Source organism: Oculina patagonica, chromosome 2 (genome assembly GCF_052425735.1).
Source record: "Oculina patagonica isolate OP01 chromosome 2, crgOcupat, whole genome shotgun sequence".
NCBI lineage: Eukaryota > Metazoa > Cnidaria > Anthozoa > Scleractinia > Oculinidae > Oculina > Oculina patagonica.
This window is the reverse complement of record NC_135759.1, coordinates 5,294,447-5,320,589: the sequence shown is the minus strand read 5'-3', so window position 1 is coordinate 5,320,589 and position 26,143 is coordinate 5,294,447. Positions and strand designations below refer to the sequence as shown.

Below are 26,143 nucleotides of genomic sequence, written 5' to 3'. Positions count from 1 at the left end.
TATAGATAGCAATCAAAATATTGGCGAAGAAAAGGCAGTTAGGACATTTTTCGGAGCGTTTTCAGAGCCATATAATTCGGCAATGTTGTGATAGTAAATGTAAAAATAGCAGCGAAAGATTTTCTTCAAAAGCTCGCTCAATTCAACATTTAGGCACATCATAGTTAAGAAACAAGAAAGTAATACTACATACAAGCCACTTATCGACACACAGATGCTTTCTTTTGAAGAATTTGTTCTTCCTCGCTGCACTTCGATCCTTCGATCGATCTCAATTGACATGTACTGTTGCTTTGAGGCGCGATGAACTTAGCCAATCCATCGTGGTTCATCCTTCGTGAAAGGTGTAAACAGGTTGTCAATAAAGTCATTCAAAAAGCTGTTCAAAGTTCACGGAAGGACACTTGTCTCAGCCAGTTTGCATGAAATAAATTTAACTGGAAAATAAACAGCCGCCATGTTGAATTTCTACCTTTGAGCCTGCCGTTTCAGTCAGCGGTACGGCTGTTCACTGGGCATCACGCGTCCATCACGCGTGACCACGCGCGATCATTTGCTTTTCCTCCGCGAGTGTTCGTTGGATGCGTTTGTGATGAAAATGAGAATATTTTCAAATTGTCGTAGGTAAAACAATTTCCTCCGCTACAGCTTGACGTGTTTACCGCAATGTGATGCTGAACGAGCTCTAGGGTGCTTACCATTTGTTGGAGAGAACCGGTTGGAATGACCACTGAAAAATGGAAAGGCTTCTTTCCAAAATTAGCAAACTAACCGAAATAGATGTCGCTTACCATTTGTAGCTCAGTTTCCTGTTATTTCTTTCCGTTGGTGGGAGACCTGAAGGATGGGAGACTAGAACTGGGAAACCTTACAAATGGTAAGAAAATTTCTGACGTTCCGTCAATCCCGAAGAGATTTTCCAGAAAAAATACTGTTCCATTTGACTTTCACCGAAACAGAGTTCTTGATTTTTCTGTTCAACGGTCGGCATGCACGGCAACCAAATCAAAATAATTGTTTATGTTCCAAAATGACGCTAAATCGCGGTATAAAACTGCTCCGACGTCTCGGCAATACTGCCTTTTTTGGGGGTGGCACCCAGAAGAAGGCAGTATTGCCGAAACGTCGGAGCAGTTTTATACCGCCATTTAGCGTCATTTTGGAACATAAACAATTATTTTTAGCATAAAAGACGCTACACAGTTAAACAAATCAAAATGTCAACGTTTTCCAGTTACTTTTAAGACATTTGTATTTTTTTATTGCTTGTTTAAATTCCCCTCCCCTGGCGGAAATAGTGATTAATACCGCGCATAACGATTACATTTTTTGACCAAATTCCCCTACCCCCGTGGCATAAATGGGAAAAAATGAATAACTCAGCAAAATTGGAGAATAACGTTTACCACGGGATAAATCACTATACGGTGGATAGCGAGGTAGGTTTTGTAATCGTTTCTTGCGCAAGTGCTTTAGTTGGGGGAGCGTCTGTGCTGAACTGAACAAAGTATTCACGTACGAAATGCCTTTAGCGACGCAGTCTATATGGCGCAGCAAATATATACATATATCTATAAAGGTGTGAATGTAGAGAGAGAAAACAACAAAGAATAAAACGGGTTTCCCTCGCGTTAAACTCGAAGAAGACAGAAGACTACCTGTGCTGGTTGAAACATTAGCTAATAAGTTTTGCCGTCTTGCGTAGTCCTAGTCTTGCAATAAATTTGTTTAGTTTTAATGCGGGGTTTAAGCTCTCTACAAAAGACTGCATTCGCGTCTTTGTAACTCACATAGCCACTTAAATTGAGTCGGTGATGAAGAAAATTATCATTTGAAGCCGCAATTCGTCACTTGCAATGTGGGAATTCAGGAGGAAAAATTTGTCCCCATAAAAGCCCTTTTCTAAAACAAATTAATAAAACTGCAGTAATGACGTTTATCGGTAAATGGACAGATGGAGAACTTTGTGGGATCCCGAAAAAGAGAGTGGGTACAAATTCAGTCTCCTAGCTGCCAAAGTGTAATATAATATAGACGATTTGAACAGAAGGAATAGATGTACACAGGCCAGGCTGACAACCTGACCGCAATTTCTTCGAATGCCCATATTCACCCCCTCCCCCACCTCCCAAAAAAGACAGAAACAACAAAAAAACAATAAACATACTAGTTTTAACCTGATATAAGATGGAAAAACTTGCTCTGATTATTTAATGAGGGTAGATAACACCATCCGCTACTTATTCCGACGAAAACAAACATTTGCGGAGGAAAGCAAATGAACACGCGTGTGTATAGCTGTGTATAGCTATGTTGGGCTATGTATAGGCGTGTATAGCTGTGTAGGGCTAGGCTATGTATCCCCTCTATGAATATCACTATATAGGATTTAGTCAAACAACTATATGATGACTACACTACGTACTTGCCCAAGTGTACGGCTTGACCGCTGACTGAAACGGCAGGCTCAAAGGTACAAATACAACATGGCGGCTGTTTATTTTCCAGTTAAATTTATTTCATTCAAACTGGCTGAGACAAGTGTCCTTCCGTGAACTTTAAACAGCTCTTTGAATGACTTTATTGACAACCTGTTTACACCTTTCACGAAGGATGAACCACGATGGATTGGCTAAGTTCATCGCGCCTCAAAGCAACAGTACATGTCAATTGAGATCGATCGAAGGATCGAAGTGCAGCGAGGAAGAACAAATTCTTCAAAAGAAAGCATCTGTGTGTCGATAAGTGGCATGTATGTAGTATTACTTTCTTGTTTCTTAACTATGATGTGCCTAAATGTTGAATTGAGCGAGCTTTTGAAGAAAATCTTTCGCTGCTATTTTTACATTTACTATCACAACATTGCCGAATTATATGGCTCTGAAAACGCTCCGAAAAATGCCCTAGCTGCCAATCTTCACCAATATTTTGATTGTTATCTATAAATTTATGCTTGATTAGCTATTTCGTACCGATTTTGTGCCAAATTGAGGCAAATAAATGGCTTCTGTGTTTCGGTGAATTTTGATGAAATAGCAAGAAATCGTTAAGTCACGTGTGTTTAGTTCCTCAATACTAATAGAATATTGAAGTCCCCAGACATTTTGTGGCATTTTTGTGAAGTTTAATGATGGATTTCATTACCCATGTAAGAATAATGTATATAAGTTGTTGCTCATGGGAGATATTGGGCACTAGTTAAAGGCTATTTCCAACAGTACGAAATGTGTACCTTCCAAAAGACCGTTTGAGGAGAAGAAATCAAATCAGACGGTTGAAGTGAATTATTGTACTTAAAGCCTAATAACCACAGAATATAATGCAGTAAATTTTATTTTCAGAAGTCTTTTTTTCTTGTGGAACTGGTCAATCAAAGTCAGCTAATTAAATATGCATAAATTAGTGAAAAATGGCCATTTTTGCAAAAGGTGCCATAACTTGAGGGGAATAAAATATTTTGAGCTGATGTTTTGTCACAGTAAATAGCTCACCATACCCAACATTTATGCTAAGTTTGGGCGAAATCGGTGATATGAGCTGTATCACATGTTGCCTGGTCCTCTTATGGATACACTCTTAACATAAAAATTCACGAATGACATATAATATTGCCAAACGTTTCTGAAGACCCCTTACCTTTAAACTTTCCAAAAAAGCAAATAGATACATTAAAATGAGAATATGCTCCTCTGGATATATGCAATACTTTTTTCGACCAGCGTTTTCTCATTTTGGTAAAGAATATCGAGAGCACCAATTTAAGTCGACAAGAACTGACTAGATCACAGCAAGTTTGTACTTCTCTGATCTTCCAGCAGTAAAAAATCGGGTTTACGGTAACTTTACTTCAGTATAAATTGTTTCGCAAGAAAGCAATTGATAATTTCCCACTACTAGCGAACAAAACTTCCACGGTACGTGTAATATGGGGGAGGTCAGGAAATATGCAACTTACGAATTGCAACCATCCCCACGCTTGCTCTTTTGGCGCAATGACGTCACACAGTTTTCGCCGACTCCTCTCTTTTCCGCAGAGAATTCTGTTGCTTTCGCGTTCACGAGCGCGTATGGGAAGATTGGGAAGAAATAAATACAAGCCATCTCCTCGGTAACCCTGCGCAGGTGAGGGCACCGACAGACATATTCGTCCCGGAGACAAACTCTCAGGCGCTCTTTGGAAGCGCGGTCATTGAACCACTTGTGACGTCATCAATTCGCATGTCAGTAGATTTTTGTGATAAGTAGCTGATACAGCTACGATTGACCTTTTCTGAGAACTGTTCATTTTATATATCGTTTGCATTCTGACCGAGCTAATCAAAGAAAAACAGGATCCAATACACCTGTAATTGATTAAGGTCCCCTTTTAAGGGTTTTGCAATGATTGCATCGAAACTTTTTTTGCCTAGAAAAGATGTGAAGAGTGGAAAGGAACAAGAATAAGAAAGCCAAGAAAAACCGAAGGAAAAGAAGAAGCAAGAAAAAAAATTAGAACGGTTTTCCGCAAAAAAAGAGAGACAAAGTTCAGCTTTCTCGTTTTTACTTCCGTTCTGGGACATTTTACTTCTACCGTTCTCATCCCCAGAGGCCGCGATCCTTCTGGTAAGCACCAGGGATCGAAGGATCGCGGCCTCTGGGAACGAGAATGTACTTCCACTTAAGTCTTATGCATGCGCAATAAAGACTGGAAGACCAATTTTATTTTCCCAGAGTCCGTCCAAGCGACCCGTCTACCACTGACCAATAAAGAAGCTGGCGGACTCTGGGTACAAGATTGTTAAACGCCCGGTTTGGAATAAACGCCGGATCAAAAAGTCTCCACCCATAATAATCTGAGCTGTCGTCAATTTTACTTATAACATATTTTCGTGTTTTGTAATAAGTTGTAAAATGGCTCGTAAATGTTACAACAGTGTTATCGTATCGTCATATTCATTTTGAGAAATATAAATGGCGCGCGCGTGGTTACGTAGACTGACGCAAACACCACAGAACCATTTAATGAATGCATGCGAAAGCTTGTGTACTTTCTTGATATGTATTATTACAATATTTACGAAATTGCTACAAAACGCGAAAATTTTAATAATCGTTTAGGACTGATATATATTATAGTTCAGGAAAGTTCATCGAGCCCAGGAGCCCCTGATTATCAACCCCTGGGGCACCTCCTGATTTTCAAGCGCAATCTATCATGGTTAAAACATCTACATAAATGTAGTACTATTTACGACCTGACTAAATGGCGGCCAGAACCGTCAGACTGAAAAACTTCGAAAATGAACGGAACGTCTCGAAATGTAGTCCAAAATTATCAACTGGAATATTATAATGCCTTTCACTAGTTTCGACCCGTATGCGCGGCCACTCAGCTCCGTTTCAGGCGCTCTGTGTACATTCTGGTAAACAGAACACGTCAATACCGTTCCGGGGTTTTCGTGTATCGTGAACCAAACGGTTCTTGAAGTTTCACCTTTCTTCTGCCACGTAACTTCATGCAAGTTGTCTCATACACAGTGTATAGTTACTCAATTGTCATCCAACTATATATGAAGTCATTCTTCAATTTCAAATTTCTTCTCTTTGTGTCTCATAGTAGCTCATGCAGTAGAGTAATCTTAGTCAGAACTCATATTTTTTCGAGTCCTGTGCACTTAGTAATGTCGTGGCGTTATTGAAAAATAAAAATCAACTTCTGAAATCGCTTTTCCCGCCCCACCACCACCTATTTCTAATAGCACTTAAACGATCTTTTGGTTTTTTTTTTTTTAAATAAAACTGTTTTTTTTTTCTGAAATGCTTTCATGATTTTTCAAGGCCAGTTTGCCAAAAATAATGCTCGTGGCAATCACAAATTTTGCTACAACCCAAATACATAAACTTCCGTTTGTGCTCTTCTTCACACAGACAGTACCGTTGTGAGCATACTCGGCGCAGCAGAACCGTTATTTATCGCCTTTAGTGTAAAAGAAAGCATGAAAAATTGCGTTTGTCTATCTTAAAACATCTGACAAAACCGAACCGTTAGAGAATTTGTCGGAAAATGAAAAAAGCTGTATTTCATTTTCCAATCTCCCATAGGAGTGGATGACTTTAAGACTTTGTGATATCCGGTTTTTTACTTTCCAAAGCGTCGAGTATAAAATCAAGAAACTTGGCGTAAAGTTAACTCTAGCCACAGAATTCATGCACAAGCTAGATCCACAAGCTGGTCTTCAGTAATTTTATTTCAACGTTGACGTGGTGAGTATAACTCGTCTTGTATTATGGCTTTTGCTCAATATGTACCAGTTCAACAAAATAGGGTAGTCGTATTTTTTATCAAAAAGTTATTCACATATTAAAGTAGTTTTTGTAAATTACAAGTGAAACCAATGCCTTCAAGTTTACAACGAAGTTCCTGGTAATACCATATTCACATAATATTATGTGACCTAAATTGTCACTCACTTCATCGTAAAAAACTCAAAAAGCTTTTAACAAACTGTGATATTCCCGGCAAACGTCCGTAAAGCTCGTCTTCCTGCTTATATCATTTCTTCCACTAGTCCGCTACAAGATGAATATTGGAATGGTTTAGAATGCCAATTTGCACAACCATGCCTCCATCAATTCCAAGATCAATTAGTAAAACATTACTGGTGTTGCTTTACTCTACAACCTTACTTCATTTATTTTCAGTTACAAGATTTGTTTATACTTTACGGCGTCATGAACAACACGGAAGAAATTCCGGAAGTCGTCTTTATAGTGTCAGTCAGTATAATTGCCATTTTCCTTCTTAACACCGGCCGTGCTCAAAATGCCATCGAGTTGTGCAAGGAAGACTTGGTTTTGCTAAATAATAAAGCAGTGATAATAAAGGAGCAGTATGAAAAAATTATTTATGGAGAAATCTATAGAACAATGTTCGAAGCGTATCGTAGTATCTGTGATTACACAAATGCGATCACATACGGCAGGAAACTTCTTGTCATTTACCGAGAGTGTGGTAAAACAGCCCAAGAAGGGTTCCATAGCATAGCACTGGCACATGTATATTACATTCAAAAGAAGTATGTTGAAGCAAAAGAACTTTATGAGCAAGTAATCACCATCATGAGAGAAACTGGCGACCAAAGAGGAGAAGAAACCGCTTACGCAGACCTGGGAGTTGTGTTTCGATCTCTTGGTGAATATGTCAAGGCTAGAGAATATCACGAGAAAGCACTTGCGATCGCAATGGAAATTGGCGACAAAGAAGTAGAAGTTATGGTATGCAGTAACCTAGGAGTCCTGTTTCAATGTATTGGTGAATATGTAAAAGCTAAGGAATATCACGAGAGGGCACTTGCGATCAGTGCCGAATTTGGTAACAGAGCATTAGAAGCAGCAATTTACGGAAACTTAGGAGCTGTATTTCAGTTTCTAGGTGAATATCTCAAAGCTAAAGAATATCACGAGAAAGCACTTGCGGTCAGAATTGAAATTGGTGACAGAGCAGGAGAAGCAACATGTTACATTAACTTAGGAATGGTGTTTGCATCTTTAGGTCAATACGACAAAGCTAAGGAATGCCAAGGAAAAGCACTTGTGATCAGTATGGAATTTCGTGACAGGGCAAGAGAAGCAACATGTTACGGAAACCTAGGAAATGTGTTTCACTCCCTTGGTGAATATGTCAAGGCTAGAGAATATTTCGAAAAGACACTTGCGATCGGAATGGAAATTGGTGACAGAAGAGTAGAAGCAAAATATTGCGGAAATCTAGGAGCAATGTTTCAGCACTCCGGTGAATATGTCAAAGCTAAGGAATATCACAAGAGAGCGCTTGCGATCAACATGGAATTTGGCGACAGAAACGGAGAAGCAATAAATTACGGAAACCTAGGAACTATGTTTCAGTCTCTCGGTGAATATGTTAAAGCTAAAGAACATCACGAGAAAGCACTTGCAGTCAAAACGGAAATTGGCGACAGAGCAGGAGTAGCAACATGTAATGAAAACCTAGGAATTGTGTTTTCTTCTCTTCGAAAATACAGAAAGAGTAAAGAATATTACGATAAAGCACTCGCGATCAAAATTGAAATTGGCGACAGAACAGGAGAAGCATCATGTTATGTAAACCTAGGTGAAGTGTTTCGATCTATTGGTGATTATGAGCAGGCTAAAAAGTATTATGAGAGAGCACTTGCAATCACAACTGAAATTGGTAACCGAAAAGGAAAAGCAATAACTTACGCAAATCTAGGAGCTGTGTTTCAATCTATGGGTGAATATCTCATGGCTGGAGAAAACTTTGAGAAGGCACTATCATTAAGTAAAGATAACACAGACGGTGAAACTGAGTTTGCGTGCTATTGTTATCTTGCGTCGTTGAATTTATCACAGAATAAGTTTCAGGAAGCTTTTTCCTATCTGTTTCGAGGTATGCAAAAATGCGAAGATTTGCGAGGTTTTAATGCAGACAACGATCAGATTAAGATATCCTTTGCAGACGTGCATGTTTTTCCCTACGAGGTGCTTAGTCAATTGTTTTGTTACGCTGGGAATCCTAACAATGCTCTTTATGTTCTGGAGCTGGGACGAGCTAGAGCCCTAGCAGACTTGATGGCAACTCAGTACTCTGCTGAAACACACATATCAGCTAACCCGCAATCATGGATTGGCATTGAAAGTGTCACAAAGAGGGAAAGTAACTGCACTTGTCTATACATTTCTTATTATGCCGAGGACGTGTTTTTGTGGCTTCTCAAGACAAACGAAGCCATTCATTTCCGAAAAATTACAGTCGAAGAAAAGACCCTTAATACCAAATTAGCAAAGGTTGCTGAAAATTTGGATGAATTTTTTGCTATCATGGCTAACAGCTTCCGCAGCTTTGGTATTTTACCTGAGGAGGATTGCGAGGATCGAGCTATAAATGACATTGAGCCAGAACCTAAATCTTCTCAGGAAGAAAGTCTACCAGCTTTGCGACAAGGAAAGGATGAGGATGATCCTAACCCGAGTCTATCCTTGTTCTACAGTATGCTCATCGATCCTGTGTCCGACTTACTTAAAGAGCCTGAAATAATCATTGTTCCTGATCGCCGCTTGTACCGTGTTCCATTTTCAGCTTTACTCAATGAAAGTGGCAAGTATTTGTCAGAGACATTCAGGATTCGAATCGTTCCTTCTTTGACGACTCTCAAGCTCATTCAAGACAGTCCTGCAGACTTTCACAGTCAGACTGGTGTTCTGATAGTGGGTGATCCTACTGTTGGTGAGGTGCTTTACAAAGGACGTCTCAACAAAAACTTCTTACCATTGCCTGGTGCAAGAAAGGAAGTAGAGATGATTGGTCGACTGCTTGGAGTCCAGCCTTTGTTAGGACAGCACGCAACTAAGCAGTCGGTACTTCAAAGGATAAATTCAGTGAGTCTGATACATTTTGCTGCTCATGGTAATGCTGAAAGAGGAGAAATTGCCCTTGCCCCTCTACGCCCTACTACTGGAATTCCACAAGAAGAAGACTACCTTTTGAAAATGTCTGACATTTCACAAATTCAACTGCGAGCTAAACTGGTGATACTAAGCTGTTGTCACAGTGGCCGTGGACAAATTAGAGCCGAGGGAGTTGTTGGAATCGCTCGCGCGTTCTTAGGATCCGGTGCACGCTCAGTATTGGTGGCACTGTGGGCCCTGGAAGACAGTGCAACATTGCAGTTGATGAGTCGTTTCTATGAGCACCTTGTTCGTGGGGAAAGTGCCAGTGAATCTCTACACGAGGCCATGAAGTGGATGAGAGAGAACGGCTATTCTGAAGTGAAGAAGTGGGCATCTTTCATGCTGATTGGAGATAATGTGACATTTGACTTTGGAAAATAAATTAAAGTAAGTTTAAGGTGAGGTGATCAGATCGCTTATTTATTTCATATGCCTACTTTACATTTTGTTAGTTGTGCTTGATAACTGAATTAGAGTGGTATCTATTAAGACCTTGCATCTGTTGTATGTACTGAAAAACTGACGATACTACGAAACAAAACTGAAAGTCTGTTCAACCTGCGTAGCCCAGTTATTCTTTCTGATTCTTCTGGTATTAATTTAGAAATTGCGCTGGTTTTACTTTATACACAAGCAGGAATATACTAAGGGGAAGCTTGTTACATTATGTTTAGATTACGTTTCCTCAGTTCTTGGTTGTATTTTTTATTGTTGTAGGATGAAAAAACCTCATCATTGGAGGACAGCATGCGGGCAAAAATCAAGCAATAGCTAAGCAGTGAGCAAAGGAACTTGTTCAAGTACAACGTAAAACGACGAAGACATTGTTGATTTTCATTCACCAAAGACATTCTACCTCTAAAAACGGATACCAAATTAACAAGAATGATACTTTGTAACAAATCTTGAATACTATATAGTTTAACGGGTCTTACAAGATTGGTAGCTGTATATGAATTGCACTGGATTCCTGCGCTTTTCCATGTGAAAATACTTTGTACGTTTGGAATAAATAGTTTTTTGATGGTTTGTTAGTTAATTATAACACTTTATTAACTTTATCTTCAAACTGAAGACTTCAGTTCTAAAAGAACAAGTAAATTACTTTTAAGGAACACAAATGAAATAAAATAATTAAATTTAATAGAGTATGGGCGAAATGTTCTAAATCATGTCGTTTTCAAATTAAAATATGCGGTAATCAGAACAAAATGGAGGATGAGGTTGCTAAATCTCTGTCTCAGTTATTAGTTAAATGTTTGGCGATTTCTTAGCTGTCAGTAAAAATGTAAAAAAAAGTTTAAAAAATTCAGCCCATGTCTCAGCAAGCAGGAAATTTTGCAGATCTCGTGATCAGATCTCAGCTGTCAGTTAAACCCCGCTTCAATTCTCAGCTGACAGTTAAAAGTTTGACCAATTCTTAGCTATCAGTTCAACCCCATCCAGACCCTCAAAAAGTTGTTTTACGGCCACTCAATTAGTACACACTTCCAACAAAGATACCGGTGAAGATGCTGTGGCAGCCAAAAGATATTGGCGGGTGCAGAAAAGAGCTCTTTTGTTCAAAGGGGCTACAATCATTGCCAAAAGTCGTTGGCCCACCCACCCCCATGCCCCCGTTTCAATGTTGGATAGCACAGTGTGCCCAAACCTCCTCGTGCAGTGCGTTTCAGTTTGTGTGAAAAAGTAGGCAGAAATTGAAGACATTATTTTTTTGCATGCTACGCAACAATGCAAAGGGGGAGAGGGGAAATTACTTGACTTTTTCATGTCTCAAGTAAGAAAAACAGCAACTGCGCGAAGGTTTTGTGAGGGTCTATTATAGGGGGTCGTTCAGTCCACAGACCGCCATGTCTTTTCCTTCCTAGACCGCAAATTTCTTTTATTTTCTCCTGAGATCAAGACCGCCATAAATTTATTGACCGCAGACCGCCAGATAATAAAGTATCTCCCCGCAGACCGACACTCAAAATCGGCTTAAGCCGCCAGACCCCCAGAGTAAAATAGACCCTTTTTTGTCAATGATTGTAGGTTACCGGGTACTTTAGGTAATTCTATTTATTTTCGTTGTTTAAGAGCTCTAAACTTTAAATTGGCAGAGCAACAGTCTTTTATTGGCAAAATCACGGCCGCATTACCAAAGGAGGTTTTTCGAGTATTGTAAAATAACCCTTTCATACAAATTGAGATAAACTTGAAAAAAGTCGGGCCGAAGTTTTCAAGTTTACCCGAACGCAATACGTTTCAATCTTATCGCATTTTGCCCGTTCATGCCCCTTTTTGGCCTTTCTGCAAGCCGCTATTGTGATATTTCAGTTAATTCTATGAACAGTCAGTCAATGCCGAAATTGCCTTAAATTGCGTGACATAGACCCTTTAACTCTTGACAAATTTGAATTGCAAATAGTGCCTTCTCTCTTCCGTTGCATCTTCAACAACATGTGATACTGAGCATTTTGTTTTTAAAAACTAGTTATGACACCTGTTTTTCTTAATAATTCATCTTATATATCCGGCAGAAAACTAACCCTAGTTTTCTTTTCTTTATTTTTTGGCATATTTAACGTTACATGATATTTAATGTGAGGGTTTAAAAATCCAGTGAGGCACTTTTCTCCATATTTCTTTGGGGGAAATCTAGTAATTGGTTTGATTTCGTATGGCTGTAGCGGCGAATTGCGTGACGTTATTATTGTGATGCGGTTTTGAATCAGTAATCACGAACGCACGCTGTCAATTTCGTCTCACAAGACTGATCGACATTCTCGGGAAAAAGGAATCGTACGTTCCTCTCAATACCATGCAGTCGTGTTATCCGATATAAGCAGCGACCATCTTTCGTTTAAGGTGAAGCTACTGGCCTGCAGCTGACGAGTGGAAAGTGAAAGGTAACTTATTTAAAAACATGATTCATAATGATTTCTTGACAACTCACGGTTCATATCAACGATTGTCGATTGAGGCTTTCTTTGTAAGTTACAGCCATAACTTCGATACGAGCTGGTTTATATTAGAACGGTTAAGCAATTACGGACTCCGAGGTTATGTTGTATTTTATTATTCGAGATATATGTCGGTTATTGAGCGAACGTGAGGTAAAGATGGCGGAATATTGGCGTGTTAGAAACATGGTCAATAATGGAATAATAATTACATGGCTTAGAAAGTGAAACGAACGTCAGTATACACGAAGAATCTTAAAAGTTCAGTTCCTCGATCTTCCTCGCTACGCGGAGCGAAATGAAAGAATTTTTAGAAACTTGATAAACACCGACTATTTCAATTTTTAAGCTAAAAATGAATTAAATAAAAATAATAAAGCTATATAATAATAAAAATAAAACTTTTTAACAGAAAATCTTTACAGATCATTGGGAAACGAATGCAAGAAAGACTTAAATTACAACGTTAGGCAGGTCTTTGTCTTTGGCATTCGCCCACTGGCGTAAATACAGCTTTGGGTACTTCAAAAAATGGCGTTGTAACAAGTGTAAAATCGTCATCAAGCTTTCATTTCTTTTCATTTCTTAGTATTCGTGACGTCTCACCAATATCATTTTTTCACAAACACCTGCGCTTAATATCAGTTGCGTTATTTTTAACCTGCTGCGAAATATTTGTCTTTTTTTCTGAAGGCTTTTTCTTTTTATGACTGCATTTTTTCCAGGTTAACTGGGAGATGCATGTTACTGTAAGTGAGATTTTTTTTCGTTTTCTTGTGTTTGCTGTTTTTTCCAGATTTTGAAACATTCCATCGCAAATGTCAACAGAGGAAAGTTTCATAATTTTTTTTGATATCAACTTTTATTTCGAGATTTAATACTGCAGCCATTACAAGAGTAACACACCAAGAATCATTTTCTAACAATCAATAATTTACCAAAACTGTTTTGACGAGTTTAAACAAAATATTCGCGTTTAATAAGGAGAAAAATAGATAATTATTATAAATTTTAATTAATGCCACATACAATGCAGAATTTGTTATGATCCTTTGAAACTAAGTAATCTTCTGGCATCAATTTTATTAATGTAGCTTACAAGAATATTTTTTTTTTCTACAGGTACTTCAATAGAGGACGATCAGATGTACCCACTGCGCAGGCGTCATTTCTGCTTTCTATTTTGCCTTGTATTGGTGATTATGCTGCTATGGCAGCTAAAGACAAGAGGTGAAAATGCCTTAATTCCGAAATTTCGTGCGATGAGCCTAGATGTTACAGACCACAAATCGCAGACTAGCACCAAGTCTTGGCTCATTGTTTTCTGGTCAACTGTTTTTGGAGTAGAACAAAATATCCATCTGGCTTGGAAGAAAGATAAATGCCCTGTTCCCTGTGAAGTCACGAGTGATCGTTCAAGAGCAAGTGCAGCGGATGCCTTTATCGTCCATGTTAAAGATACTCACATGACTCCACCTAAAGATTCTGTTCCCTGGATTCTGTGGACGCATGAAAACCCTGTGTACACGCCTGAGTTAAGAGATCCTAATTTAATGTCAAAATTTAACTTGCTACAAAGCTATCGCTTAGATGCTGACTTTCCGAACCCGGTTTATTCCATGCCTGTATTAACAGCGCCAGTTCCTTTCAAGGATAAAACCGGGCTCGTTATGGCTACGTTCTCAAACTGTGAGCCTGTACGTACTGAATACTTGAGACAATTAATGCAGTATGTCCATGTTGATTCTTACGGAGACTGTCTTAAGAACAAAGATGGTTTAATTGCCAGGTATGGCTCAGCAAACGGCAAAGACTTTAAACAGCTTAAAACAGAACTGGCCAAGAAGTATAAATTTAGTATAGTATTCTTTAACCAGGACTGTGATTATTTTGTGGATGATCAATTGAGCCATGCTTTGGATGCAGGCTCGGTTCCCGTGGTGATGGGCACGGACAAACTTGACGAGTTTCTACCCGGTAATCTTCAACATTCCGTCATAAAAGTACGCAATTTTAAAAGCCCAAAGCTTCTGGCTGAATATCTGAAAAATGTTGGCAATAACGAGACTGCATATAACAAATACTTGGAGTGGAAATGGAAAGGAATCGGTAATATAAGTGAAACTGTAATTGGGAATCACTGGAAGCCAAAGTATCCCTTGTATTGCCAAATGTGCGTTGCACTTTCCGAAGGACGAGTACACAAAAAGGGTCTCCGTCCAGACAACTGTAAGGAAAGGACGTTTGAGGACTGGGGAATAACTCCGGGATCATAGTTAACTTCTGGTATAAATCAGGTATAAATTATGTTTGTTTCTAGGTGATTTAATCGTGTTTTAATTTGCGACTGCAAGTACATTGTGAATTCTCCAATTTAAGATTTCGTGTCTTTTTGTCAAAATAAACCAAACTTTAAACATAAAATATTTCCCGTTGTTTTTTGTTTGTTTTTTTCAAAAATTAGGGTATCAATATTGTTAAGCCTGGTTCTCATACAATCGCCTCGATCGTTTCTATCGCCTCTGCCACTTCAAAAAGTTTTCTTGCGATCGGGGCGATTATATGTGAACATTACACAGACGATTGCAAACGTCTGCGGTAATTGGGGCGATCAAGATCGCTTGGATCGCCCGTGTTCTACCCTACAAGCTTCTCTTTAATATCCTTCTTCGCCGTAAAACTGTAATAACGGAGGAGATAGGAGACCACGAGTTTTGCTTTTTCATTGAAGGCTGTCATTGTGTTGGATCTAGGGCTAAAATGATTGTTTTTTCGTGGCTCTTTGCTCATACCAGGCGATTGGGTGTTACGCCGTAAAATGTAACAACTAACGCAAAATGTAACATCAACGCGAAATGTAACAACTTTTGACGCAAAATGTAACAACTTTTTAACGCAAAATGTAACAATTTTTTAACGCGAGTTGTTACATTACGCATTTGTGGCGTAACATCGGGACGATCATATGAGAACCCCCAATCGCTTCGATCGCCTACGATCGTCTTAGTATTTGCAAACGATCGATGCGATAGAAACGATCACATGTACGATCGCGGCGATCATATGAGAACCAACCTTTAGCAATATTTTTTCATACAAAATATCTGTAAGTAGAAAGAAAATCTTAACATAAAAATTCACGAATGAATGTTATAATGAAGATGTATTTTTCAACAATGAAACGAGCATGGGACAAAGAAAAATTGAGTCCCGACGGGAATCGAACCCATGGCCTCCCAGATACCGGTTATAATTTTGCCCAACGTTTCTGAAGACCCCTTAACTTGAAACTTTAAAAAAAAAAAACAAGGCAAATAGATACATTAAAATGAAAATATGCTTCTTTTGCGTATGCAATACTACTGTCCGAAATCGTAATTATTCAAATCGTGTTTATGCAAATTGTAATTATGCAAATCGTAATTATGCAAATCGCGTTTATGCAAATCACGTGATGTAAAAGTACTGACCTCGTGAAGGAAACCTTCGGTTCTGTGAGTTTTGTAAAAGCGGACGTGTCGATCGAGGAATTACATATTAAAACAAGGGCGAGTGACTGTGAGCGTATTTCTTTATTTGGTGTACCGGGAGCAACCTTTCCCACACTACTTTCGACTATCGTTTTCTCATTTTGGCAAAGAATATCGAGAGCACCAATTAGAGTCCACAAGTATTGACTAGATGAAAAGCAAGTCTGTACTTCTCTCGCTAAGCTTCACTTCTCCGATCTTCTAGCAGTTTTAGCAGTTAAGGTAACTTACGAAAAGCAGTCTGATTGCCCACTACTAGTGAACAGAACTTTTACTATACGTGTAATATGGGGAAGGTAAACGTGCCTCACCAGGCTTTCTCTTTTGGCGCGAAATTTGGTTACGTCACACAACACCTCTCCTCGCGGCAGTTTGTGGTTATGTTCTTCTTATAAAATGTTTGCAAAGGGCTCGAGACTAACTTTTTTGATTACTAGCCTAGTGGCTAGTGACAGCTTTGTTCGCACTAGCCAAAACCGGGAGCCCATTACCCGGGACGTGCAACTTCCAAATTTTCCCGCGAATTGGTTTCAGATAGCCAATCACAAGTGATTTCTTAATAGACTGTTGATACCTAACTACAGTACCTCGTCCATCTGGGAAGTTAACATAGCAGATACATGCGAAGAAACTTTTTCGGGGGTTCTGCGAAAACCAATTCTCTACTAGCCAGAAGCTTCAAGCAAAATAAAAACTTTTAAATGATGTTTGGTTAAGAGTTGTTCCGGTACCTTTTAGCACGAAAATAACTATCAAGCCGGAAAAAAGTAAAACTTTTCAGAAAGAATTAGTACCTCTAACAGGGTCTGGAAGGGTATTTTCGGGATCCGGGATTTGACCAAAATACAGTGCGGGATTCGGGAAAACGCAAGATATCTTGACGGGATTCGGGATTTGACTGCTCTCCGGGAAGTGGGATTAACCGAAATTTAGGCACGGGATGCGGGATTTTCAAACTTTCTGTCGGGAAAACGGGAAGTTGTCACGTCAGAAATGGACGTTCAAGCAGCGAACGCGAATCAACCGGGCGAGCACAGTGTCTCGTCTCAGATGAGACGCGGTGGACACTGTTCTTGTAAACTTCCTTAGTGCTCTCATCATACGGAGGTCAGTATGATGAGAGCACTAAAGAAGTTATTTCTTTTTTTGCACTCGTAAGTTCAAGATATAAATCGAAAGCGCCAATCTACATCTTGCATTTTTTAGCTTTTGCAGTAAAAAGTTTTTTTTATTTTGGGGGAGGGGGGGAGGTGGGGGAAGAAAAAACGGGATTCGGGACAGCTATTTTAAAAAATGCGGCATGCAGGATTTTCGTAAAAAAGGAGCAGGAATCCGGGATCAGGACCCCCCTTCCAGACCCTGCTCTAAGGGGGCAAAAAAAAAAATTAGTGCCGCATCCGCATCCACAAGACTTCCGCCGAATAGCCCCATTAGTTTTATTCATTTATTTCTTTAGTTCCCCTTCCCCCAGGCCTGAGCGTGAGTGTATAGGATCTTGCAGTAAGGTGTCACTGTAGGATTTGTCAAAGAGAATCGTACCATATAAAAATACCACTTTATTTGAGGAATCTTATATCTTTTAAAGTGTACATGTAGCACGTATGTTCTTTGTCCAATAAATAACAATCGGAATCTAGCGGACAATGGATTCAAAAGTTTATCATTAAAATTCAGTGGTGGTTTTTACTTATAGCAAAACAGTAGAATTCCTGAATTCCTTGTGTTTCCATAGTTAATTAATTCTTTACGCAGATTTCTTGGCATGGAAAAGACCCCACTTCTGGTCTCCATTGCCACATCGCTGAATTTTTGTTTCCCAATCTTCAACAAGATACTCGAAATCTTCTGGGCTAAAATCCTGTTTCAAAAGAGAAGATGAACTAATGTCAGAATCAAAGGTAATTTCACTTGTCAATTTCAGGCTGTTAAGGACACTCAAAGCTTGTCATTCTATTGTTAAACAATCCCAGTCAAAAGAACGAAAAATGTGCAAGAATAAACAAAAGAAAACAAAAACAGAAGAAAACAAACATGCAAACAAAACAAAACCAAACCAAACCAGCAAAAGGATTTAGTTACATTTGTAATTTATTACAAGAACCAACTTGAAATTCAGTCTTAGAGATCAGTAATGATTAACATATATCCAACTTCTTCTACACGTACTTTGGACAACATCTAACTTAAAATTAAGTGCTTATTATAGCAGTGAAAAGTTAATTAACACTATAAACCCTTTTTAGTTGGTTAGCATTACAGCAAGGCACCCAAACGTGTGACCACCTTTAATTAATTCACATTCTTTCGTGCAACCACCATCCAATCAGAAGCCAAGGACAGGTTCCAGTTTACTTCTGATTGGATTAAATCTGCACGGAAGAATGTGAATAAATTAAAAGTGGTCACACTTTCGGGCGCCTTGCTGTAACCCGCTTTTAAACAAATGGGTACTGAGAATTGGAAGCAACAAAGTACCCTAGCCTGCAGTACAGGTGTATTTTAAACGAGCGAGTACTGAATATTCCTTCGAGTGTTTGAGGGTTGGGGTGAGTAGAAAACAGACAAGGAAGAGGGAGTAGAGCTGACGTCCCCTTCCAAAAACTCAAAACATTTAAGACCCTGGCCAGATTTGATCAATCTCAGTGGACCTACCGGTACTGATAAAGAGTTCACTCCACAAACCATTAACCAATTGTGCCCTTAAAAATGCTGAGGTTACAATATAATATTGTAGTCTTTAAATTTCCATACCTTTAGAAACATACTCTTGTCTGTTTCAAATCTCGCTCTCTCTGCAGTAAGAACTTCTATGAATCTCTTGGTATTGTCTATCGCTTTTACATCAACAAAACCAACTTTCTCTAAAAGCTGAATGTACAAAAAGAAAACAAATTATTATTGTATGGTACAAAATCTGCTCCAGTTATAACAAAAAAGAGTCACGCTTAATAGGAAAGGTTAAGTCTGTGTCAAGCCTAGTGGCCCATACACGTTGGAGCTTATCTAGGTTTCTGTAGCATGAAGCGACTAGGAGTATTTCTAATCCCCCCTGGATGGGATGCTAGGCCATCAGAGGGTTACCCCCAGCATTAGTTCGCCAGTACCCATTTATACACCTGGGTGAAGAGAGGCACTGTGAGAGTAAAGTGTCTTGCCCAAGAACAGGGATGTCGCTAAGGGCCGGCTGCCGGCTAATTTAACCAGCTGAAATAGATCTCAAATCCGGCTGAAATTTCACATGAAAACAAAGACTTGGGTAAACTTTTAGAGCTGCCAAGGCCAGAAATGCCAGCTGGGATTGTTGATAAGCCGGCTTAGTGTTTTCTTAATTACATCCCTGCAAGAACACAACACAATGACCCCAGCCAGGCTCAAACCCAGACCACTTGATCAGGAGTCCAGTGCACTAACCATTAGGCCACCGCGCCTAAATAACTGTACTGTACATGTAACTGTACCCACATATGTACTGTAAGAGCTAAACCATGATCAGCCAAGGCTGATTGAAGGATGTGCTGCATGCACATGTAAAGCTGTAGATACTGTGTGGACTTGTGTTGTCCTTGTAATCTAGTGCCAAATTTACTTTTAGATAATTTCCTACATGTTGACCTCATCGTAATTGACAAGGAAATATAAACTTGAGAATCACCCCCACAAACTTAATCTGTGGGAATAATAGTGTATTGTTGGGTTTTCATAACAGATTGCCAACAGTTGTAAATCACAAGGTTTGAAGTATTGTTACTCTAATCCAAGTCAACTGCAGGTTTGTTTTGCAATATTATTGGCAACACAAACTCCATTGCTGGTTTAAGATTGTGTTGTCTCTTCTACAAGTAGAGGTTGGAAGCCCCATCCCACCCACCCTACACCACCCCTCCAGACATTCCACTTTATAGTAGCTCCACAGGACCGTAGGCAGGGGAGTGCGACAAGTGTGTCTGCACCCACCCATGCGCCACGATAACAAATCACCAAGTTAAGACCATTTTAGTCGCCAAATTGCCACTTAGGAAAAAATTATAATTTGGAGGTTGGGACGCTCACGCCTCTGGCATTCATGCAACATCCTGCCTACGGCCCTGCTCTATACTTCTTTAAGAAACTCTGGATTTTGAATCCCCTGCCTCCCCCCCCCCCTTGTTATTTGAAATGACCTTCCTTGAGGTGGTTATATTCCAGTATTTCCTGGAAATGAACAATACAAATTACCTGAGAACTTATAAATAACATGTACATACATGTAACACTGTTAAAATCAGGGGAATTACATGTTACACAACTGGCCAAAAATTAATACCAGTAGATTAGCAGTTCATACCTTGCCATAGTCAGCTGGCGTCAGGAGATTATACTGTCGCTTAGCAATATATGCCTTCATTGTCTCAGACAGGTCTTTGGGGCCACGGCAGTAATCAGAAATAAGAAGCTCACCTCCTGGTTTTAACCATTTCTAACAAAAAATAGCAGGAATAACATTTTTGTCAAACAGACAAGTGATGCAGGGCTCAAAATAATTTTCAGACAGTTGCCGGTCATGTTGACCGGCCAAACAGATTTAAGCTCGGTCAATCGTTTCTGACCAGTCAAAATATTGGAAATAGCAATTTTAAACTACCACTTGTTTCTGCTGTTCGTTAGATAGTCTTTGTTTGTTTGGCATTAAACTCATCAACAATACAAATGTAGATGAGCTTGGGGGTGGTGCCTGGAAAGATGGTGAAGCCTTGAGCACAAGCCGAGAGCGTAGGGTAACCATGACAACCCTGTGAGCAGCAACCACCAGGCACCGTCACACTGCATACACAGTGGAACCATGATACTTACCTCATACTTACCAGAGAGGGAGGGAGGGCAGGGAGAAGACGCCAAAGACAGTCGAACAGCAAAAGCGCACGTGAAACTGAGCTGACCTCAGAAGCCGAGCTGTAAAACCACGCGACCCCCAGCAGACCCCCCACCCACTACGCATAACCAAAACACGGGTAAGCTGCTGACCAGCATTGTTTCGGGTTTAACTTAGCTTAAATTACATTCAACCACATTAAAAAGACCCGCTACATGTATTTCTTCACTAATTTTGGCAGCAGTTTTTATGAATAGATCACTTCTTAATGCCCTGGCTTGTAAGATGTGATAGTGACAAGTCAGTCATAATAAACAAAAAGTTGGCTTGTAAGATGTGATAGTGACAAGTCAGTCATAATAAACAAAAAAGTTGTTAGAATTTTAGTTAACGCTTTAAGAAAAATTGGTATCAACAATGTTATTTATTTTTTGGTCATCAGTTATCATTTTAAAAGCCATGTATGTGACCTGGCAGAATGACCGGCAATCTGAAACTTTGTCTGGACAAATTGTCCTCTTGACCAGACATTGTCCGTTGACTGGCCATTATTTTGAGCCCTGTGATGCAAATGAAGAAAATTATCAACCCACAGATGTTTCCAAAATAAGCATCAAAATCATTTCGAAAATTACGTGACAGTTTGTACATGCATCACTACAATCAATTTAAAGAGATTTTATTATTACAATACAAATGAGTGGCTACATTGCAATTCAACTTACGAAGAAGTTTTTAAAGAGAGTCTCTTTGTCGTCAATGTGAAGAATTGTATCTCTGCTATAAATGACATCAAATGATTCCGGTTTGTAGTCGGCAGTTGTTATGTCAGCAACAACAAACTCAACCTATATAGAAGGCAAAACTTAGTACACATATTTACGAACATTTACATGTCTTGTCAAGATTTAACAGACATGAGTCATGATTGGATTATAAAGCTTTTACATTGTACAAAGTCATAAAGACTTCACAGACGCAGTCTGTGTTGCTAGGGGCATTGGCGTCCCAAACACAAGTCACAGTATCTACATAAAGCCAAGGCAAAACATTTCATTTTCAATAGTGACCCTCTCCTAACTTCCAAATTCAATAGTATGCCAGGAATAAAAAGAGCAGGGCTCGACAAAAACTTGAATTCCACCTTGCCCATGGGGCAAGTAACTCTCAAATTTTGCTTGCCCGGACACTTTTCCCCCTTGCCCAGGTTCTTAAACTTATTAATAATTCATGACCCCCCCTGCAGGGAACACCAGGGAAATTGAGACCCTATTTGTGAAAACGACCCTTAAAGGAAAGGACCATTATACCATTTCTTGTTTCAATGCATTTTCATACATTGAGAATGCATTATGAAAACATTGTCAATGCGTTTTGGAAGATTGACAACGCATTTCAATGACCTCTTCAATGAAATAAAAATTCGTTGAAAATCATTTCAAAACCATTGCAAAACATTTGGATTGCGTTTTGAGACATTGGCAACACATTTCAACAAATCCTAAAACCATTGAGAACCATTTCGAATCAAATCGTTGATTGGAACAGTTTTTGATGCATTCTAATTGTTGTTTACCGTAAACACCCGCGGATAAGCCGCACCCGCAGATAAGCCGCACCCTGAGTTTAACAACTCAAATGTTGGAAAAAAAGTTTTTTGAAAGTAAATCAAAGAAAATCCAAAGTCGAGTCAAAAATCCAAAGTTGAGTCTTTAGGAAGTCTTCTTCGTCGAACGTAAACTCAGTGAACATTGAAAGAGAAAATACTTCAGTCTTACCCACAATTTCAGCTCTTTATATAATGAAAACCAACTTTGACATATTCTGGGTGATCTTTTTCTGGCATTTGTTGACAGGTATTTCTTCATTCAACGCAGTTTTTCCATAGATTTTTGTGTGACAACAACAAGAACTTGCCTTTGCCGAACGTTCATAGCTTAGTAACCAGGCAATTCATCGAACGCGAAAATATGGGACTAGGGCGAGAACGTAAAGCAAAACAAGATATGTAGGCGTTGGGATCGGGTTTCGTGGCTATCATATCGACAAATTAAAGAGATTTGGGAGCCATCTATTGGAGATAAACTCGTTGCATGAAGAGAGTTTCGTAATCAGTTGGACAAATTTTCCATCAAAGTGCAAAATGAGAAAGAAACAATAGGCCATCTTACTTGTCAATACTCGTGGTATTTTCTCGCTCGTAAAGTATCAATATTACTGTTTAAGTAATAGGCCATTGTCGACACTGCAAACAGTATAGGAGCTGTCAAACTTGCAAAAGTAATGACTGGTACTCTCTAGCTCTTGTAGTTTTGAGTTATATTAATTTACATAAATTTCCATAAATTAGTGTCAGTTCACGAAAATTTACGGCACCTTTTCCGAATGTTCCCGCAGATAAGCCGCACCCCTGATTTCGAGCGAAAATTTTTGGAAAAAAGGTGCGGCTTATCTGCGGGTTTTTACGGTAATTGCATTACTTTTTTGGGTGGCTGATTCTATGGAAAATAAGAACCAAAATTGAAGCTCTTAGTAAAGGACTGCAAACGGTGAATTTCACTGTCGTGAAACCTTGTTCAAAGTAGCCTGTGTGTTTATTTAAGCTTCCTTTAGTTTTTGTAAAAGTTCATTTATAACCTTTGATTACCCATGACAAATGGGCCAAAAATGTACTGCTTTGTTTCAAAATCGTTGTTGTAAGTTAATTGTTGGTTTGCCAGAGCCCCTGCCCGTCGGGCAAGTGAGCATGAAAAGTCACTTGCCCAACAGGAAAATCCACTTGTCCCGGATGACTGGATGGGGGTTTTGGTGAGCCCTGAAGAGCATGATGAAATTAAGAAGATAACCAATTCAAGGTCATTAAAGTCTAAATGTACAAATTATCATGAATGTTAACATAGTTTACATGTTTGTTATAAAGCTTGAAAAATTTAAATCCTTGCCATTCAGCATCATTTATCCATACAAGTATTATTAATTAATAAAACCTAAAACAACCATAAAAATTTACATTAAGGCCTAACTGCGGTAAAATCCTGATTTCTCAAACCCACGATTTTTGAACCTTTGGATAACTTGAACTAAAAGTAGCCTCCATTCCCTCGGCCAAACACTGCAATTTTACCCCCAATTTCTTTCACTTCTTGAAAAGCTTTCACCTTCCTTGCAGGTTTAAGAAAACAATCAGCAGGGCCGTCAGTGGCGGATCCACTTTGAAGTGCCGCGGGGCCCGCCCCCCCCCCGCCCCCCGCTCTTATTTTTTCGGAAATAGCGCATTTTCTTTGAAGTGCCGGAATTTTCTTCACAGAATTCAATATTCATAGTCAAGCTGGCCCCCCCTTAGCTGAACAACCCTCCAAGTTTATTTTTTTCCTTAGTGGCCATTTGGCCACCAACTACTCAAATTTGGTCGCCAGTGAAAAATTTTAGTCACCAAATTAAGCTGATGCTTTCAATCTTTCCTTCCAATTTTAGTCGCCAGCCTGGCGACCTTGGTTCAAATTTAGTCGCCAGCTCCAAAATTTTAGTCGCCATGGCGACTAAAATGGTCTAAACTTGGAGGGTTGCTGAAGGTCATTTATTAGCTGAATGTCTGGATCCACCACTGGCCGTAACTAGCAAGAGGCAAGTTGAAGCACTTGCCGCATTTAAATTTTAACCCAAAATTAAAAACAAAATGATTTTATTTTGGAAAATAATCACCATTTGAACGAGATTGATTTTTTCAAAAGAAATATGTTATGCAAATTAAATGCTGCAAAAAATAATAACGTTTTAGGGCTTTTAGATTTCAAAAATTTCTCAGGTGCATCCCCAGTCCCCTCTAGTGGCTTGTGCTTTGGATGATCGCAGATTTTGCCTCAAAAGCCCTGATCAGGATGCCATATGACTGCATTAATTTCATTTTATTTTTCGATTTCTAGCATTTTGTTCCACAACCAGAATTTTTAAGATTAACAAGATTACATAACAGGATTCCATAATGGGTCTTTTAAGTAGCAAATAAGACATAGAGAGAAAAACAACTTTTTACAGTACATTACCTTGTCGTCTTTAAACTCTTTTGCTCTTTGTATACCAATGTCAATCATATTTTTTGACAAGTCAACACCTAACACTTCCACTTTGAAGTTCTGAGGTAAATATAAAAGAAGAAAAAAATATTACGTACATATCTACCACAAGAGTGACACATGTACATTATTGCATGTAAACTAAGAGAAGACTGAAATAAAACATAATAATAACTTGCGGAAGCTTGTAATGAGTCTATCCTTAAAAAAAATTAATTAAAAATTTAGTCAGTAGTTTTCATACCTTCACCATGTAAAATCCAGATCCTCCAATTCCACAACCAACATCAAGTACTTTTTGTCCTGGCTTTAAACTGAGCATGCTTACAATTTCCTGTGAAAAGAAAAAAGACTTTATTAAAAACATATCTGATTTCATCTCATACAGGAAGCCACATACCCCAGGGTGCTAGCTACCACAGGGATTTAAGCTGTTGCACAATTCATGGGAATGCAATTTTTTACACAAAAAATTACTCAATGACCTGAAAAACTGAACAGAAAATTGCATCAGGGATATAATTTACCACTAAAAAAAGTATTTTTTTAAATGAACCAATTTTATTTTAGATAAGAGACCCAGACTGAGCGCATAAATAACTTGGAAGCGAATACTTGATAAAAAGAGAATTTCTCCCACAATTGCGCAATACATGTACGTTAAGAATGGAGATTTCGATCAACAGAAGATTCTACTACAAGGTAATCGATATTTTTTTTTTCGTTTCAAAGTTCTGTTTTAAAAAGGGAATGTATTAAAGCTTTATTCTCTTATTAAAAAATAAGCTTATCTGGTGTAACTAAACTTGAGTTATAAAACTTGCACTAGAAATTTTAATATTTCCGACAGGGCGAACTCGCGAGCCCGAAAAAAAGAACTTCAAAATGGTTTTGCAAAAAATCGGATAAAATCTACCTTTAAAGAGCTTAGTGAAAACTGAAAGCTGTAAAATATTTTCAAAAAGGAGTTAGAAATAAAAAAACGTCTCAGTAAAATTACTGGGACCTTGGATCACAAAATGACATCTTACCTCCGTTGTTTCAAGTCCACCGGTGCTCACAAAACCGCGACCGAAAATTTTCTCATAGCGTAAAATGCTATTGCTGGAATACTGATTTTGGTCAAGAAACTGCTGGAATTCTTCGCTATTCTGGCAATTGGCGGGCATCTTTGCAGGATAAGTGGAAAGCTCGAAAGACTGCTTCTATTCCAACACTGATCGGAAATCACACGTGAAAGTGAATTTCCTGACAAAAACGCTTGAATTTATACTTCTGTGT

General features: G+C 38.9%; 4 protein-coding genes across 4 annotated transcripts in view; 3 read left to right on the top strand and 1 right to left on the bottom strand.

The window, feature by feature from the left end:
- LOC144642831 (GDP-fucose protein O-fucosyltransferase 3-like) overlaps window positions 1–14,785 on the top strand; it is a 41,991-nt gene extending 27,206 nt beyond the window's left edge. The window contains exon 2 of the mRNA XM_078501921.1: window positions 14,731–14,785. The gene's annotated coding sequence lies outside the window, so the exon portion shown is untranslated. The remainder of the gene's footprint in view (window positions 1–14,730) is intronic.
- On the top strand, window positions 6,178–10,428 carry LOC144642766 (uncharacterized). Its single transcript, XM_078501827.1, has 3 exons — window positions 6,178–6,243; window positions 6,682–9,866; window positions 10,186–10,428. The coding sequence occupies exon 2, from the start codon at window positions 6,712–6,714 to the stop codon at window positions 9,847–9,849; it is 3,138 nt and encodes a 1,045-aa protein (XP_078357953.1). The 5' UTR covers window positions 6,178–6,243; window positions 6,682–6,711; the 3' UTR covers window positions 9,850–9,866; window positions 10,186–10,428.
- Window positions 12,207–14,824, top strand: LOC144642808 (GDP-fucose protein O-fucosyltransferase 3-like). Its single transcript, XM_078501895.1, has 2 exons — window positions 12,207–12,356; window positions 13,533–14,824. The coding sequence occupies exon 2, from the start codon at window positions 13,556–13,558 to the stop codon at window positions 14,684–14,686; it is 1,131 nt and encodes a 376-aa protein (XP_078358021.1). The 5' UTR covers window positions 12,207–12,356; window positions 13,533–13,555; the 3' UTR covers window positions 14,687–14,824.
- Window positions 14,825–17,476: 2,652 nt separating this feature from the next.
- On the bottom strand, window positions 17,477–26,124 carry LOC144642827 (uncharacterized). Its single transcript, XM_078501917.1, has 7 exons — window positions 25,894–26,124; window positions 25,107–25,196; window positions 24,833–24,922; window positions 21,515–21,637; window positions 20,265–20,396; window positions 18,692–18,808; window positions 17,477–17,798 (listed from the first exon to the last, which is right to left on the bottom strand). The coding sequence occupies exons 1-7, from the start codon at window positions 26,029–26,031 to the stop codon at window positions 17,685–17,687; spliced, it is 804 nt and encodes a 267-aa protein (XP_078358043.1). The 5' UTR covers window positions 26,032–26,124; the 3' UTR covers window positions 17,477–17,684.
- Between the last annotated feature and the right edge of the window lie 19 nt (window positions 26,125–26,143).